The following is a 19,006-nucleotide window of genomic DNA, read 5'->3' on the forward strand; positions in this document are numbered from 1 at the left end:
AGGTCATTGAATGAAGTGCTTGTCAGGAACAGATGTGTCAGCTACAGTAAAAAAGAAAATTCCCCAGATACATGTCTTGTTAGATGGTAATATAATCTTCAGATAAGCTAGATCAGAAAGAGCAGTGAACACATACTTCTGTGTAAACATGCTTTCTTGTGTTGAATTAATCACACACACACAAAAATATAATTGATAAGTTGAATAAATTGAATTTTCTTCTATGAGTGTCTGATGTTAAAATATAACCTCTTTTATACTCATACAGTCTTAATGAAAAAGTAAAAAGTGTAGTAAGACATGCAGAAATACCCCAACAATCTATGTATTAAAGTAATCAAGTAAAGATTTTCTTGGTCTTGTATGTAAAAAATGCTAGTTTTTTAGTGATTTAGTCAGCAGTCAAAAGGTTGCAGCCAAGATGCTCAAGTGACCATTCAAGAGTGGGAGTCAGAGCCCTAGGACACTGGCCTTCTCTTTTAAGGAAAATGGTCATGCCCCACTTCCCTGGGGAACACAGAATTGGTTTGATATTTGGCTGAGCACTCTGAGGAGACGGCATACTGCTAGCTGCGTGTTTTCTACCAGTGAGAATATGTAACCTACGTCTTTTGGAAGACCTTGAGCTAAAAGTGTATGCTCTACACTTCAGGCATTGCTGGATCTTTTGATTCCTCAGTACTTTATCTCTTTATATTTGACAGTCTAGGGAATTTGATGAAAACCTGCTATTCTAATAAGAGGAGTCTTTTTCTCATAAATAATGGCCTACACCTTCAGCTTCCACAAGCTGGCATAACTCCTCTGATTTGATACCAGGACTTAAATCCATGGAGATTTACTTCTGTCTTCTGCAGATCTACTTAGATATGAGACCTGCTTCTCTTCTGTTCTTAGCATGGTATCTTAGTGGACCATTTCTAGACTGAAATCCTGTCTTTGGTACAAGTAGCTGCCACCCATGTTAGGAAGTGGTCAGGGTTATATTTGAAATGTGGGCTGTACTAAGTACCTACTCTTTCTGTTTCTTTTGCTCTTGGCCTCTGTGTTAGATATTTTAGCTATCATTCCAGTGTAAGATGGACCAGGACCACTGGCAGATCCTCTAGATGGCGATACACACAATTGAGTGTAACCAGATAGGTTTGTTGTGCAGTGTGCCAGATCTCTTTTTTCAGTGCTACATTACATGCCCTGTTTGTCTCCAGAAGTGCTCTCTGATGCATGCTCTGCATGCCTAACTTGGCAGCATAGCCTTTTTGATGTTTTTCTTGTGCTCTGATCTGAACACTGCTGGGCTTAGCATCTCTGGCTTTTGAAGCCTAATGTCTCCCTTCAGCTGCAGACCATCTCTGTCATGGATGTACATCTACTGCTGCACATTGTGAATGAGGGGAAATAATTAGCAACTTAAGAGCAAATCCTCATTTATGTGACCCAGGTTCATCACTTACCTCCGTGACCGCAAAGCTTCTTTTCCCACATGGAACAACCTTGTACCATTTGTCGTGCAGAACATCCATGAAACCATGGGACTTGTACTGGCTTATCAGTTCAGAGATGTTTGAGGTGAGTGGAGAATTGGGAGGCAGACCAATACCATATCCTAGAAGGACAAACAGTACAATCATCTTTCTCTTGTTTGCTTTTTGCTAAAGTATGTTCATTTTATTCAGCTATCAACTGATCAAGACATCACAGATCAAGTTGGTGATCAGCAAGCCAGTTCAAATCTGGATGCTGGCTTACCATGAACTGAGAATGGCGAGATGAGACTTGCTGTGTAAAGTAGCCTAATACAAACAGAATATGCAAATTCAAAATTATGAAGGCCAGAAAAATAGTATGTAAAATCTGAGGTTCAAAACCTTACGACGGCAGTACAGAGAGATGAATAAATCTGTCTCATCCCTACAAACAGTCTTTTACATGTCCGTGCCATGGGTTCTTCTTTTTTACCTTGTTTTAGCAATGTGAAAAGGCCTGAATGGCAAGTTAACCATTCTGTGATCCCTTTACACTTTCAGAGCAGTGGATGCTGCTCTAAAGTACATTTTAGTGACTGTGGTGTCAGGTGTGACTTTTTCTTTTCTTCCTATGTATTTTCTGATGAGGAGCTGTGTGCATGTAAATGTATATTGGAGCAGCCTGTACTGCTGTCACACAGCAATTTAAAGCCCAGGGGCTATGCTTTCCGTTCATGCAGTTTTGCTCTGGCAGTGACACAGACCTTCAGATGGCCATAAATACAGTTTTTAGCCTCTGTTGTCTTTTACCACATTAAAGTTCTGTTAAAGGGCTTAGCATAAGTGAAAATGGATTCAGTAACTCTAAATATGGTCTTTTAGTTTGCAGTATCTGGGTTTTGACTTTAGAAAAACAAATACAATTCATGCTTGGAAGACATGCAACTGCATGCAGAGATGCCCTGCCAACTGCCCGCAGAGATTCCTTTCTAGCCCACTGTGGATTTTTGTTTTTCAGTTCAGAATTCAGAATTTCAGTTTCCTTTAAAAAAACAACAACAAGGAAGAAACAAAAAAACCCCCACAAATGTACATAAGTGATAAATTTGCTGAGTGGCTTGCTTTTTAATCATGCAGAGTGATGTGGTGATATGCATACGTACAATGCCAATAGTCTCCCTTGCTGCTGATTTTTGTACATTGTATCTATATTTGCATCTGGATGTATTTGCTAATACTAAAGGACTAGTGTCATAGAAGGCATAGCTAGGGTTCATGAATACCACATTTTCAGCATATCTAAGTGTTTTGTAATAGGGTGATGTGAAGTCCAGTTATGTAAAGACATATAGATTGGGGTTTATTTGTTTTTTCTGTATTGAAATCTCATTTACTTGATACTTGATTCAAAGTTGTGGAAGCTGATGGTTTACTTCAGTAAAGCTGACCTTTCTGAAATGGAAGATTTATCAGGTTGCACGCGCATGGTGAAACACACAGCTGCACACACACAAATCCTGCTACAGCCTGAACAGCTCTCCAAGCACCTATCCCCCCTGGTAACATAAAGAAAAGAAGAAAATGGATTGCTTTCAGGTCTCTGTTATGAATTCCAATGGGAGACACACTGATGATGTATAGCAAAAAGGAGTGTTCTACAAAATGCCTGGTGCTGGTGACTTGTAGCTGAAATGATTAAAATGCTCAGCTTTCTCTGGCCTTCATTTAGTGTATTGCCTTCCTCAATCAGGTTTGAACATTTCTGAAGGAGATTGTTTTAATGTGCGATGGGAATGGTCAGAGTGATTGCCTTTGGAAGCAAGGAAAGAAGGAGCTTCAATCATTTTCATTGGCCATCTATCACAAAAAGCTGCTAATGTGCTCACCTGTGCTGGAAGCAGCTTCAGACAGCCCTGCTTCCAGGCTGCCTTCCGATCTGTCCTTGCTAATACACCAGGGCTGCAGGAGGCTGCATGCCATGGTAGGCTCCCTTCTTCAGCTGCAATTAGCTACGGATTCAGTGGGAGCCTTAAGCTGACGTTTAAAATGGGAACAGTACTCATCTGCTTCAGATGAGAGTAAAACTGTAGAACAGCATTTTGAACATACTTCACTGAGTTTTGAACATCTGTAATGGAAGTGAGCCTACAAAAAGAAAGCCTGACTTCAGGAGCGACTTTTATTTCATTGTGAGCAGTGAAACGGACTGTACCTCCTACTTGTTTTGAGATGTACTGTCTGGAATCATTCCTATATGGAGCATGGCAACAGATGGTTCAAGGGATCTGGAAGCTCAAAAACCACAAAAAGGGTGAAACCTTCGTTCTGCTTAATCACCGAGATTTTTACCATAATCTTCAGGGGGTCCACACTTTCACCTGTATACTTTCACTGAGAATACAAAATCACAATAAAGCAAATTCAACCCATAAGAAATAGAGCAGCATGTTATAAAACTGATTATTACCTTCAATGGCAAAGGGTTTTCCCACAGTTAGAAGCTTGCAGTCAGCATCTATTGATACTTCATAATCTAAGAGTGCTTTATCCATGATGAAGGCATCAAGTTTCTCTGGATCATGCCTGTGTTCAACATCAGAGTCAGCAACAGAATCACTCTGCAGTCTCAAACTCAAATCATACTCACTAAACGTTTATCTATGTGGTTTTCTGGAAGATTACTGAATGAAAACAGAGACCGGGGACTGCTATTTGCACATCTGCATTTAAAATGCAAAAACTGATTTATATTTTGAGGAGGCGAATTGTACACAAAATACAAACTTTGTGCATCTAGAGCAGGACAATGGGCATAAGACTTACTTTGCTCCCATTAAATACTACTGAAAGATGGAAAATACTACAATATGTTAGACTTCAACTCAGTTGAAAGGTAGCACAAAGCTTTATTGGAAAAGATTAACAATTGCTAAAATACTAGTGCTGTCCTGGTTTCTTTGTGATGTTTAAGCTATGGTCATTACAGCAAAAATGCAGGAGAAAACTCATTCAAGTGTTTCTCCTCCTTTCTCCTTAAATATGAAGTAAATTAATTTCCTTCACCCAGATAAGCTTCTCTATGTTCAGTCTTCATGAACACAGAGGACTGAATTTTACCAACATAATAATTTCTGAATAGCACATTTGCATTAAATGATGATATAAATGAACAGTTGTGGTGCCTGTTCTCATCTGATCCAGGGACTGCACCCTCCATTCTTGTCACTTTAAAGGTCTGGGTGGTTTCCCAATGTGAAGTTACATTACTTCATTGATTTCTATGGATTGATTCCAGTTTTACCCAAAGGAACTGCCACATGTCTTAATTATCATTAGGGTGGGTCTGGGAAAAATACATAAATAGGAAACAACTTCTGGTGAAAAATTCTTAGGCCATCTGTTATGCAACTTCTGTGTGTAAAATAATTAATTATTTCAAGCTTGTTATCACCTCTCCTGTTTCCTGGCAGGCTGAATCAACTGTGTGACCCCAGGTCATTAGGCACAAATGTTTCTGAAACACAGTGATACCATGATTCCCTAAAGCAAGATGACTTGGTGTTTATTACTTTTTACCAGTCTAATGCTTCTTCTACTCACTTTAATGATAAATGCTTTACAGTTTCTCTCTGAAAACCTTCTCTCCTCCCAGCCTGCTGAAGATGGTGAGGAACCTCATCGCAGATTTTGTTTGGACTGTGATGGGTTTTTTTCTGAATGTTTCTTACTACCTGATGAAGGGCTCCCAAGCACAGAAACCTACCAGGACTTGTATGTTGCCCATACTTGATTGCACCCTAGCAGTTAGTGTGAAGCACTGCTTTCACCTGGAAACACTCCAGCTGGTGCTACACTACCTTGCTGTCCAAGTCTCCCTCCCTCCAGGTGACTATGTGCCTTGCCTATCTATCTGCCACACTCCCTTCAATGACTGTTTCGTGGGATAAGTGACACTGAAAGCGGGGAACCCATCACCATCTTACTACTGTGCATTCTGGTCAAGGGACCAGATCTGCTGTTGCATGCAGAGGCTCACTTTAGATAAGCCACTCCATCCGTGGTTGCAGGGACATTGTACCGTCGCATGTACTCATGCATCTCTGGGAAGCTTTGCCTCACATAGTCTTCTGCGCTGCTTTCTCGCACGGTTCCAAACCGAAACCCTTGGGATGGGTGGTGGAGCTGAGGAGATGAAATTACAGATTAGCAGAGTCACTTGCCTCCTTCATGTCTGGTATCTTGGTTTTATGCGTGAACAGTCTGTCAGAAATTCTCAGCATTCATAGACCTCCCTCTGGTGTTTTCCTGCAGTCAGCTTTCCACATCACAGAAAAAGTTTGAAAAGACTTACCAGGTGACTGATTAACCTCTTTGTATACTCTCAGGATTTTCTTCAACTGTCATAACATTTGCCTTAAGACAGACACCCTGAACCCCCCAATCCAGGTGTTTACATGGATTATTTGTCTTTAAACCACTCAATGTTTCAGGAAGTGTTATAAGAAGCCTCCAGGATCCACTTTGTGGGGCTTCAGGTACCCAGCAAAGGACCCACAGTTTGGGTTTGTTTTGACAGAGTGTCTTTTATTGAATCCTTAAGGATGAGATTCAGTCTTCTGCAGAAGGGTAGCACCACCATTTCATTTCTAGAAGCCCAGACACCATACCACAGACCGCTGCTGTCTTTGCTGCCATTCTCCACAGAGATACTAAGGACTGAAGTGTTGTGGACACCAAGAAGTCTCCCCTGGCACTGAGAAAGAGGAAAAATACTCCTCAGCACAGCCCAGGCTGTAAGCTTGACTACTAGGCTATACACACACAGACGATTTTTGCAGTTCTGTGTCTCTTCCATTTCACAACTGGCTCCACCTTCTGTATTAAAACCCTGAGTAGTTTGCATGTTTACAAGTTTCACAGACCTCTGTTTCTAAAGTAGCCTGTTTGTCTTTTGAGCATTTAGTGACTCGTGGGAAATTCCCAAATTGCAGTGGAGGTGTCAGGCAGCGTCCTCTGCTACACCAAGCACTTCCTTGAGATGGCTGAGTGTTGCCAAGACCATACTAATTGTAAAGCCTTCAGCAACGTGCAGGCCTCTAAAAGGTCAAACTTTCAGAGCACAGGAAGCCAAATAAAGCTAAGGCTGAAGTAGTCATGCATTGTTTGATTCCCAGGAAGCTCATGGTCTTCACAGCAGCTTGCAAAGGTGATCTCACCATGGCCATGCTCTGCTTTGCAATGATCAAGCAAAGAGGTGTTCTGCCAGTCCATCTGGTTCTCTGCATTATCATCTATGTAAAACAGAGTGCAGGGCAACATAAAGCCATACAAAAGACCTTTCCCACTCTTCTCTTCAATGACTCCATGGATAATTTTAAGAATAACAGAGGTAGGACATGAATGCACTGTCATCCAGTTCAGTCTGAAAAAGAAATCAATGTTTGCTCTGAAACGCGTCACCTAGTTCACTCTGGAAAAGTTCTTTTGGATGGTATTTGATGTCCTGGAAGGTATGAATATACTGTATTTCTGGTAATTTTTATCTATAAAATGGGCAGGTGCTTTCCACATTGTGCTCTGCTGATCTGGTCCACGTTGCAACCCAGGAATGAGACCTGTGCATAAACACAAGATTGTGGGTGTGGAGGGAGTCTTTACATGTTTTCTGATCTATTTTGGTCTGGATGACTACAAGACAAGAAAGGCAGGCTGTGCTTCCATCTGGAGATGGCCGTAGTGGATGCTGTGCTATAAGGATTGTGGGTGCAGAGGGAAATGTTCTTGCCTGTAAGTGTGGAAGCAGCATTCAAGTGCCAGAAAACACATAACAGAGAGTTGTGCTGTGGCAATACATTATGAAGACTTCCAGCATAATGCTTTCAACCCAAATCTAGGTCTAGTCTCGAGATGTTGACAATGACCTGCTTAAAGAATGACCTTGGAATGGGCTCCATGCACTCTATGTCCCAAGAAGCTTGTTGCCACAGTCAGTACTATTTTTCTTAGGTTTTATTTCTTGGCAGTTTCAGTGAGGAGACTGAAAAACCCACTGAGTCTCAACACTGAATCATACTCCCACCTTCCAAGTCAACTTAAGTGTTGTGATATTTGTGGCCCACCTGGTGATGCCAACTGCAGTGCAGCATCGAATCTGCAGATAAAGACTGCTGATGCCTCACTTCACTGGAAAGTATCCCTCACTCCAGACTGTCACCGATGTCTACATCTAGCTACACATTTAAGACTCTATGAGAAATGCTAGTACAAAAGACTAGAGTAAACTAGATGAGTTTACTAAACTGCACTTCTGTGTAATTTTCTGTCCCAAATGCTTTATTGAGGACTGTCCATGCTTTGCTTAGTGTCAAGCACATCGACAAATTTCATCACAAATGATGACAACATTGGAAAATGTATTAGATCAAAAGTCCACCTGGCTTTATATCCTGTCTCTAGCAACACCATATGTCTGGTGGGAAGTACTGGAAAGTCCATGAAAGGAAGTTATGTAGTGATCCTTCGTATCCTACACTCTACCCGCTTATGCTAATCTATGCTTTTTCTTGAGTGTAATTATGTGTCTGTGGTTTTGGCTGGGCCAGTTAATTTTCTTCATAGTAGATGGTACTGTGCTGTAGGACCCTTGACTCCTTTTATGAAGGATAAATCTTAGTAGTGTTCTAATCCTCTATGTCTTTTGGAACTTATACTTTCTTCTTATTGATGCTTATCCACATAGGGAAAAGGTTTGCTTGCACCTATATGAATAGCGTATTAACAACATAAAATGCTGCCAAAAGCAGATAACAGACTACCTCCATTACCTTCACTGCTAATCTACTAAAACTTCTAAGGCTTACTTGCTTCAACAGAAGATAAAAATTCAGGATGGAAACAAAACTCATCAGTTGTCGCTGCGCTTTCTTACTTTCTGTAGTCCTCTCCACAGAAGATTCTGTGAAAAGATGGAAACCAGAAATACCTGTGTCCCACCAGGACAGGTAAATACCAGTGTCTTCCTGTGAGTCTTGCCTTATTAGTTGTCTTTTTTTAAAATTTATCTTTTCTGTTTCTTATGCTTTGTTTCTTTTGTTTCTTATATTTTAAAAGTCCTATGTTGAAAGAGTCTTTCTGTTTTCTTTACTCCAATAACAAAACCCTAATGCCTAGGGCTGCAGAGAAATCATGAACTCTGAAAAATCAGCATTTGAAGAATCACAGTTTGAAGAGTCAGGGAAAGATTTTTTTTGGCAATTTGGAGGAGACTTGCTTTATTACCAGTAATAGCAAATATAAAAGCTATCTTATTAAGAAGAAATAGTTGTCAAAATTACAAGCTTTTCTACAATGTAGAGACTGCACTTCTATCTATACACTACTGTGTTTTTTCATTCAAAGCTCAGTCAGTGTGAAAGGTGAATAACCATTTTAAAGCTGGTAATGGTCACAGGAACTGCTGACACTTTTTGTATCTGTAGAGTACCTGGAGATTTGCTGGTAATTCAAGTATGTTTAAAAGTGAATGAATGCAACAGCTGCAGATCAATGTCCAGACATGAGTTTCTTGGCACTCAGCTTCAACAACCTTACAGGGTCCCTCCAAAATCACACGTCTATGGCTGCAACAAATCAAAAGAACACGGTTTAACCTAGAGAAAGGCTTTCAGGGGACACTAAGTCCTGGCTTGGCAGTTCATTGAACGAGATGTAAATAGAGCTATGGGTACAGATAATATACCCCTCTTTATTAATTTCTTTAACTAACAGACCTCCCTTTTGAAGACCTGGAAGCAAAGGAAATAACTTGTTCTTTTTAAAAGGGACATTGCTCCTAAAAGTAATTGCTCCTCACCCAGTAGCCTAACTGCAGTCCCAAGTGGTGCACTTTCCTCTGCAGTGCATGGGAGCTAAGTGTTGCTGCTGCACGTGGCAAGTAACCAACCCTGTGAACGCTAGCTAGCAAGGCCACCACAGCACCACAGCAAACTGCAAACTATGCTAGCCGAGTTGGTGAGTGGGAGAAGTAGGGGAATGACAATGGCCTGGGCAATGTAACAGTCTTTATATAAATATCTCAATGGAATACTCAAAAGCCCATGTTTTTTTAGGGGTTAAAGAGCTATTTAGTGTTGCTTGTGAAGGCTCTAGCAGCTAACAATATCACTTCTGCAGCTGAAATACTGGAGATGAGGGATTTCATGTTAGTAAACTGAGTTTTGTATCTGAAACATTAGTGTATACCATGAACGGCCATTCTACTTACATGCATCTCAAATTCTTAGAACTATGTCCCCAAGTCTACTGTGAGAAAGCTGTTGTGTATGAAGTTGTGAGACACATGGTCACCTCCCATTTGGATCTGGGTTAGTATGTGGGGCAAAGTCAAGAGCTGGTCATGAGAGCCCTCACAGCAGAGGGATGCAGTGCCAGAGGGGGTTAAGCACTTGTCTTGAATCAGTACTCTGACTTCCCAGGTTCAAGGCCGTGGAATGTTAACACCAGATGATCTTACGATCTTGCTGCATAGGTCTGGGATGTACGTTTTGGGAAGATGACCCACCTTCTGTGAAGTCAGAGCATTTGGGTGGGAGGACTAGGAAATGCTGCTGGGAAGTTCAGGATACAGGTGCAGAAGAAAGGCTAAATTGCTTTGGAAGTGAGTATGCTTTCTGGAATTGGGGCACCAATGCTGTCCTTGTGACCTCTGAGGACCATATATACTGTGGGATGCATGGGATATGCTGGTATTTCCAAGAACAAGTCTCACTGTTCAAGAAAACATACCATGGGTAAGAAAACAAACAAGGGCTAATGTTTTCTTACTGTCTAAGAAAACAAAGGATAACATGAATGCCTCCAAGTGCTGAGGAGGTGAAATGGTTGTTGGGTCACTTCAGCACTGAGTCAGGGAGGTTACAATAGTGTTTAAGGATACTCAAGAGCTTTACAGAACATCCAGCTTCTCTGGCGGTGCCAAGAAAGGCTTTGGGACTTCTCAGAGTCTTATGTACCTTGTATAGCATTGTGCTACCAGATGAATGATGTTTGTGCTGTTTACTGCCAAAATCAAATACTGCAGCTACCAGTTGCCTTGGATTGTCACCCTACTTCTAGACCTTCTTGGTTTCTATCTTCTGTTGTTAAAACATCTGCTGAGTGGGAAGTGGAGAACTTGTTTTACTTGGGAAGATGTTGAGAAGAATTGGGCATCTGCATACATCTACAGCTTGGAGTGCCAATTATGCATGAAAATACCAATGTGATAAAACCACAGGAACAGAAACAGGAAAATACAGTCCTGAATTCAGGGATTTTTGCATTACTTGTCACAATCCAGTTTATGTAATGTATGTATCTATGTATGTATGATAAAGTCCATTGCATTCAGTGCCATCAGCTAGGCTGAGAACACCTAGACTCAGGTTTGAAGACAGTCAGGCATAGAAATCTGCTATGCAAGTTGGAATTTAAAACTGAAAATGCATGAGATGCTGCCAGCAGTTAACCTTGACATACTCTGAAGTTGGGCTGTTGTGTTTTGAGGCCTTTCTAGGAGGTTCTGGTTTCTGTATGACCTTCCAGTGCTGCAAAGCTAGATCTGGCTTGAAGACTTTTCACCCCTTAGTGCCCTGGTTGTTATAATTTTGAAGTTTGCATCACACTTGATTGTCATGTATTTATGCAGTATGTAAGACCTCCAAGTGTTCAAAATACAAATACAGTGAAAAGATGGTCTCAGCTCCAAAAAAGCAGGCAATATGGTATTGCCTTCTCATCCCAGGGAGTTTGAGCTTAATGGGAGCTGTGAAGAGACAATGAAGGTCTAAAGACAGCAACTGTTAGGAAGTGAAATTACGGTTATTTTCTACAAGCAATGAAGTGACTGAAATCTAGGAAATGCTTTCCCAGTATTTGATACTCTAACTGCCTCACTGAATCTGATTCAGAACTATTCTGTGCATCTTGATAGCTGGCTGGAGGAAAAATGCTTCAGGAGCTCAATTTCTAATGAGCATCTCAAATCATTAAAATGATTTCATCATTCATTCAGTTAACCTCTTCTTTCCAAAATTCAATGCCATGGATTATTCTTTGAGGAAAATGAGGAAAGGGCAACTCAATATGCAGTGGAGTGCATTGCCAGAGACTGGATTCAGCTTCCACCACCACCTACACTACTGCTTTTCAATTTTAATAGGGTACAGAAAGGGGAAACATAGCTAAAAACACTTTCCTAACTTTTACAACAACTTCTGAAGAAAAATTATTATAAAAAGGTTTCAGTAGCTCTGCCCTGTGACACCATGCTGGTTACCTGGTGTAACACCAAGCGTGGTGTTTAATGAACATCTCGTATATCAGCAGAATTGCTGTTAGTGTCAGCATGATCTCTGCCAGGGAAACTTGTGCAGAATCTTTCACTGGCTAATCACTGGAGAGGGGCAGCATTAAGTGGTCTGCTCTGCTGTGAAGAACTGGCTTGCTTTTAGAGATCTACTGTTTTGCAGTGAGTCTTCTGTCTTCAGCATATGAAGCAATACCATTTTATCTTGCCTTATGTAACAATACATTTAAGTGGTCATCTAGGTGCTAATAGATTTCTCATGACCCAAATGCAATTGGTAGTGCTAAGTAAAGTTTCAGGGGAGAAAAGAAAAAAATAAATGAAATTTCAAAAAATCCAAACAATTTTCATGGGCTTTTCCCTACTTGTCTGCAAGAATTTTGGAAAACCAACCAGTGAATATTTATGGGGTGCAGAGGGAGATGAAAGGAAAGAAAAATATTCACAGTGAAGCACATGAATTTCAAATGTTAGCAGATGAAAATGCACAGCTGAACTTCAGGAGGTGGAGGCTTTGTTCAGAAACTCCTATGTGTTCAGGCTTGGGAGTGGAGACATTCCCAGGGCCTCCAGGAGATGGTGTATGCAGAATACATTTGAAAACTCACTTTCTCTTCTCTGTTGCGAAAAGTGTCAGTGGAGCCGATTGTTGGTTTACCAGGATAATGTCAGGTTTTGATAAAATCCTGTCTTTTTGAATCCAACTCAGCTAGGTCATTACTAGACATAAATCCTTACAGCTGCATTGAAGTCAATAAGTTTCAATCTAGAAACAAATGCATGGTCCAGTACTGACAGTTTATTCTTCTGCATTACAACAAGAGCATACATGAAAAAAATTGTCACCTAGGTCTCTGTCTAAAAGTATAAAGCCTCTGTACTGACGGTCCCTGCGTGAGTGCTAATAATTACTGGTAAGACCTGCTCTGCTCCTCTGTGTGTTGCAGAAGCTGTACAGCTAAGGATGAGACTGGGGACTCCAGCCTGTGGTAGGCAGGTTAATTTCTGAAGATTGCCCTGCTGACTGAGTTGCTGGGCAGTGTTCTAGTGCAAAAAGCTCTGCAAGAACAGAACTCTGGTGATGAATTTAAAGGTGTGTTTATCTCTGTTTCTTAATAGTACTTCAAGGGTTTTCGGGATTTATTTCAGCTGGGATTTATTTCAGGAGAGCTGACAACTGTAAGATAGCAAATTATTGTAGGAAAAATGGATCAACTGAGGAAAAATCAAAGGCATGTAATTCTCAACAGGTAATACATCACTGTTTCCAGTTGTACTTCAGCAGCACAAAACAGCTGTAAATGCCCCAGACTGAGTCACTTCTCTGACCATGTTCTTCCACTTCCTACCTGTAACACAGGACTAATGCTGCTCTGAAGGCAGCTGAATTCCTTTTCAAATTAGAAGCAAGGGAAGGAGAGCTGTTTGGCTGAATACATGCTCAAACTATCAAAGAGACATGGGAGATTTCTGGTTAAATAATCCCCCTTATCTCCCCACCCCGAGTCTCAGGTCTGCGATGAAAAGCTATCACAGTTCTCTACAAGCAACTGAAGGCTCGAGGGGGAAGCCTAACGTGACAGTTACTTAAAGTGCAGGTAACTCTCATCTTCAAAACAATAATTTTTCAAACAATTTTTCTTAAAAATTTCTCCTTTTTCAGCTGTTGCTGGTTGTTTAGAGCACTTGTCAGTCCTCCTGCCCCCTGGCCATATGGCAATTGTCCCCCAGGTACCAGGAGTGAAGACAATCCTCTGTGGTGACGCTGTCTAAACTTGCAAGGCAAGGCTAGTGCTCTGTGGTTTCCAGGAAAGGAACACAAAACCATTTCATGTTGCAGATGGGTTACCAGTTACTAGGATGAAGAGGTTTCCAAGTGCAGAACTGTGTCTGGGAATTGTGGAACTGCCTACCAGCACTGTCCTAATTTCTTAAATATGTTATTTGCTATTGGCTTTCAGTTCAACAGCATCAAATGAAGGTAAATCAGAAGGAGTCCTTTGTTACTAACAGATCCAACTTAGAAATTAAATGTTATTTTTTTTCCTTCTTGGAATCAGTTTGGAACAGTGAGGCATGTGTCAAGCACAAAGTGTAAAAGAAAAATGATGGGCTTATTCGGATGCCTTGACCTCTGGCACTGTGAAATATGGATGACAGTGTTTGACTTTACCTGGTGATCAGTCAAATCTTACTGTACTCAATAAAAACGACTTTTTCTTTAGAGGGCTAGACCCCTTGGCATCCCTGAAATCCAGGGGATCACTGTGGGAGCTGACTGAGCACTTTTATTACTAGGAAGGTGAGCCAGGCTGGTATCCAGTTCTATGTTTATAGATCACAGTGGCTGTGACTTTTGTGAACAACAATAAATATCCTCAATGAGGCTAGGTCAGCTGTACAATGATCTTCCAGCTGTCAGGCAGTAAGAACAACTTTACACACCTTCACTGTTCTCTGCTACTCTTTGCCCGTTACTTCATTAATGTCTTCTCTTCATATTTCCCTGCTTGCACCTATTTCTTGCAAAGGTCTGAGCCCTATTTATAATGCAGTTGCTATTTCTGGTAGTGGGCTTGCTTTGCTTTTTTTAAAAACGACATGACATACAGGTGTACTGCAGCTTAAGCTGGCAAGAAGTCATAAAAAAGCAGGTCTTGATGGGAAAGGAAACTTGATTTGGAGAACACTGGATTATCTGATAAACTGGATATGAGAATGATAAAAATCCAAACTAGACAGATTCTGAGTCTCCAAAGCTGTAACTTTACAAGAAAGCTTCAATAAGGTAATGGGGAAGCTAAACAATTCAGGTGTTCAGCACCGTAAATTACATGGGGAAAATAGAGAAGCCAAGATTTCACCTCCATCGATTGCAGGTGTCTTTCATTCCTGTATGAGATGGCTCTGCAATGCCTGCTCTTTAATCTGACCAGAGTTTGCTACTTAATTTCTCCTTTGTCTGAGATTTTTTCACTTTGGCCTCTGTGACACAGTTCTCTTGAGTTCAAATCCGTCGCTGACTTATTAATACTCAGAAAAGCACCACGTATTAATTAGCAGGATGCAATGCTGTGAGTCACGACCTTCCTGAATCCAATGACTTCCTGCACAGAAACATATGCTCTATAGATTTTGCAGCCAACATCTTTTAATTGTAAAAAGAAAAGAATCCTGCAGTCCTGTACATATACTAACCTCCATGGGAGCAATAAGACTTCTGTTAACACCACTGAGTTTGTTGGTTGTTTTTTTGCTATACAATTTAATGCATTAATGCATATTTAAATACATGCTATTTCATTACATATTTAAGACATAGCAGTGCAAGTGGTGCTCCTTATAATGATTCATCTTAGGCTGCTGCAGTGAAAGACCATAGCAGTCTTTGAGAGCATTTTCTTCACTATAATTCTTACATGACTTTCTTTTTTTCAGGAAGAAAATGTATCGATAAACACACAACAGTTACGGCCTCACTCTAAAACTTGCTGAACTTTGAGGTAAAACATCATTAAGTGCAGGGCTATTTGAATCATGCCTCTAATGATGAAAAAAAGCCTATGAAGTGGCTGGACCTTTCCTCTTCTATGGTTTGGTATTGCTAAAGCTCAACTGCAGTTACTTGCCAGTTGGTATTTCTGGACTGTTTTATTACACAGAACAGGGAGGTTTTAAATTATTTAATAATGGCCATAAGGCCTCTAAATTTACTGAGATTTTCGTAAATCAGAAATGAGAGCTTGCACCCTCACATTTGATATTGTAAACCCAGAAAAAATAATCTGAGTGATTGTACATAGTGAATTCCTGAGTAACAAAATCTCAGAAATACATTATCTGGATTACTCAGAGTGCTTAGGTTTTTAATAAAAAGATGGGACAGCTCCTAAGAGCAAGTGTTCAGACTATGGACTGGAAGAGAAGCAGAGATTTCTGAGGACTAATCCCAACGCACACCAAGGTGTTGAAAGGACTCGCTGATGTGGCTTGGCAGAGTGACTGCAGGTGTCTGCAGTGTACTCCTTGGGGCATCTACAGTTTTTGTGAGACATCAGTGCTGGCCATGCTAGTACACCATCATGCCTGATGGAGAGAAGTAGACACTTCCAGGGAACGGTTTAGGCGATCTCCTAAGTTAAGTGTCTTCAACAGCAGCCCCATCTGCCTACCTCTCCCAACTAACTGTAAAAGCATGTTAGACTGAGTAAACTACACATAATGTCTCCAATGCAGACAGGTAAAGTTAGGTGAGATAACACAATGAAATTTCTGATAGTGGGATTCACAAGTGTAGCTCTTTTTGTTAAATGAATCTGAACAGGTTCAGTATTTTCTGTCAAAATACAATGTGAAAAGGAACTTTGTCATTGTCAGAGGGTGTGTTGAAGGTGAAGTGATCCACAGAAGCAAAAATACAGCCACAGTAAATTAACAGATATAGGTTCTTAAGTGTATCCTAAAGATGGCAAAGAAAAGCTAACAGCCGTCACAGAAGTGACAATGGTCGGACAGCACCTGAAAAGCTCATCGTATTGTTGAAAGAATGACACTTTTAGGAGAAAGAAAGGCCAAGCATTGGACTACCTTATGGAAAATCTGTCCAGCTCCTTGACTTCTGCGTTGTATGCTTTATTGTTGGCATGTTTGAAATGTTTCTTCTGTCCTCTGGGCTTCCACAATTATTTTGCCTCAGTCTGAACTACTCAACATGCTCCTAACTTTATGGTACATCTCCGACATGTGCTCTTGCATTAGAAGCCTGGAAAGCAAACTCCCTGTTTCAAGTCCCCTTGCCACTATAAAAACCCACTCCCTGGGGAGATCCTGTAATATATAAGGCCCTATTTTTGGATTTGATAATGAAGAGTTTTACTGGATCTGAGCCTTAGCTGCAGGCTTGTTGGGCAAAGGCAGGCACTGACACTGCTATGTACTCACAATAATTTTTTCTTTTCCCTGTCTGTGGCAGACCTACTCACATGCAGATAGTACTGCTTTTTGGAAACCATACTGGAAACTGAAACACAGAATATCTGGATTTGTCATAAGACTGGCTAAGAGAGTCAACAGCCATAAAGATACATGCTTCTGAAGCAGAATGGTAACAAATTCTCCTTTTTGTACCCAGAGCCTCCTGTTTATTATTGTGTCCCTTCTCTGCTCAGCCCATGCCTGCAAGGCTGCATACTCAGCTTGGTACTGTAGATCTGTAATGAAATCACCTCCTGTCCATCAGGAAAAAGATGACAGCTGCCATCTGTCCACGAATTACCTGTCCTTGACTGTGTACCTGCATGCTCCTCTAGCACCAGCTCTGTTTTAAGGAGTTCCTTTGCCACTGTGAAAATGTGTGCTGGCCCCAGTGAAGGATAAAAACTTTGGGTGGTGGCTTTCTCAACTATAGATGAATATAATGTCATCACCAAGGGGCTAAGGAGTTATACAATAAACAAGGTGACAAACGAGGTTGGGAGATGTCAGGAACAAAGCCAGCTGTCTCCAGCCATTACAGGTAGGTAGGACAAATGATCAGACCAGCCCAAAGGCAGGCTGCTGGTTTACATGCCTGTAGGCTGAATAACTGACCTTGTAAAGAAGTCAACTCATACAACAGCATACCTGGTCTGCCGAGCACTCTGGCAAAGAGGAGTGTTGGAATATTTTGTCCGTCCAAAGATGTGACATTAGGAGGAAAACTGAAACAAGCCTCTGTGATTCAGATAAGAGAAGGGGTAAAAGCAGTATAAAATGGTCCAAATACAATGTGTTTCCTCTGTCTTTATCTCCTCTATCTGCAAACAAACTTTTAAACCTCTTTGCCATGTACTGTAGAGAGCTTCCTAAGAGGGAATTAGGACACTGCTGCAACTTTCATCCAGGTAACTAACTGCTCATCCTGTAGCTATGCTCTTGCACCCAGACTGAAGATATTCAGGTGAGTTTCTTCTCCAAAAGCTGTGTTTTACAGTTTCCCCTGACAAGAGATGATGGTCTAAAATGTATAAGATTTGAAAATTGGGGGAGAGAGGGCAGCTGTGGCCCAAATTGACTATTCTTTTAGAAGATTAAGTTTTTAAGGTGGCAGGACATTAATACTTGTGCAACTTACTGGCTATGATGTAGCTCCTACCATAAAAAGTCACCTGAAATGTGACCTGGTAAAGGGAGTAGACAGATCTGATGGATACACCAGATGTTTGGTTTTAGTGACCGACCCTTGTTAAGATTCTTACACAGAAAACACATACTAAGTTCTTTAAATTCAAGACACATTTCAGGAACTTAATTATCCTGCCTCCCGCTGCTTGCCTTCTACTCTGGTTTGTCTTGCCTCACTGGCCACTTCACCTTCAGCAGTGTGATGTTATTTATAGATTTCCTTACTTCTACATCATTAGTGCATTTAAAGGTCCAACAGAAGTATCTCTAATTCTGTGTTCCACTTTACTTTGTAATTAGTGATTGTACTGCAATGCATTTTCTTTTGATTTCTGATGAAAATGTTGTACCTTCAAGGCTTCAGCAATATGGGAAGACCATGCTTCCTTTGGCGAGCTGCAATGAGCAACTGCTAAAACACTGTACTGCTCGGTCAATTAAACATCACTGTTCTAACACGGATTTTTGTAGAAAGGCAGATGCTCTTTATTCAGGCAATATCTAACCTTGTCTTTTTTTAACAAGAAGAGAGAGCATAGATATTCCTGGCAATACTGACTTTAGATACCAGGTTTCTATTCTTGGAAAAAAACCCCTTTAATTTTTCCCCACTTGTCTTTCTTCCTGACTGTTTGCAATCTCAGATTCTATCTGTTGTTGGTGGCTGACAGCCTGAAGAAATTATATATCTTACCTCAAGAAGGTTGCTGCTCTATTTTGGGCTTTGTTTTTTAAATACATTTCAAAAGCACAGTATAAGGACATACGTACCATGAGAGCAGCAGGAGAATGTTTAAAAATATATCAAAATTAAAAAGATTATTTCTGCATCCTGCTGCCTTCTTTTGGAAATTAGTCTCCACCACTGAAAAGAAAGAGTAAGCAGATCTGGAAAAAAAACCCACAAATTCTTTAAATCACATAAAAAATGCTTAAGTAACTAACTAAAAAGTGGCGTATGTACCTCTGCAACTGTTGGACCCCAAACATTTCCTAGATCTAAGCTTGAAGTCTTAGAGAGAACTCTGAATGG

At 40.8% G+C, this 19,006-nt stretch overlaps 1 protein-coding gene and 1 long non-coding RNA gene across 3 annotated transcripts in view; one reads left to right on the forward strand and one right to left on the reverse strand.

The window, feature by feature from the left end:
• Nucleotides 1–19,006, reverse strand: part of GRIN3A (glutamate ionotropic receptor NMDA type subunit 3A) — a 75,239-nt gene that overhangs the window by 13,913 nt on the left and 42,320 nt on the right. For both annotated transcript variants that reach the window (XM_055699681.1, XM_055699682.1), the window contains exons 4-6: nt 5,503–5,648; nt 3,934–4,049; nt 1,455–1,606 (exon numbers count right to left, since the gene is read on the reverse strand). In XM_055699681.1, coding sequence (XP_055555656.1) covers nt 1,455–1,606; nt 3,934–4,049; nt 5,503–5,648 — 414 coding nt within the window. The remainder of the gene's footprint in view (nt 1–1,454; nt 1,607–3,933; nt 4,050–5,502; nt 5,649–19,006) is intronic.
• LOC114015367 (uncharacterized) lies at nt 1,511–12,899 on the forward strand. Its single transcript, XR_003559254.2, has 3 exons — nt 1,511–1,569; nt 8,404–8,467; nt 12,759–12,899. It is a non-coding gene; the product is annotated as an uncharacterized LOC114015367 (long non-coding RNA).

The sequence above is a fragment of the Falco cherrug genome, chromosome Z (genome assembly GCF_023634085.1).
Source record: "Falco cherrug isolate bFalChe1 chromosome Z, bFalChe1.pri, whole genome shotgun sequence".
Taxonomy (NCBI): domain Eukaryota; kingdom Metazoa; phylum Chordata; class Aves; order Falconiformes; family Falconidae; genus Falco; species Falco cherrug.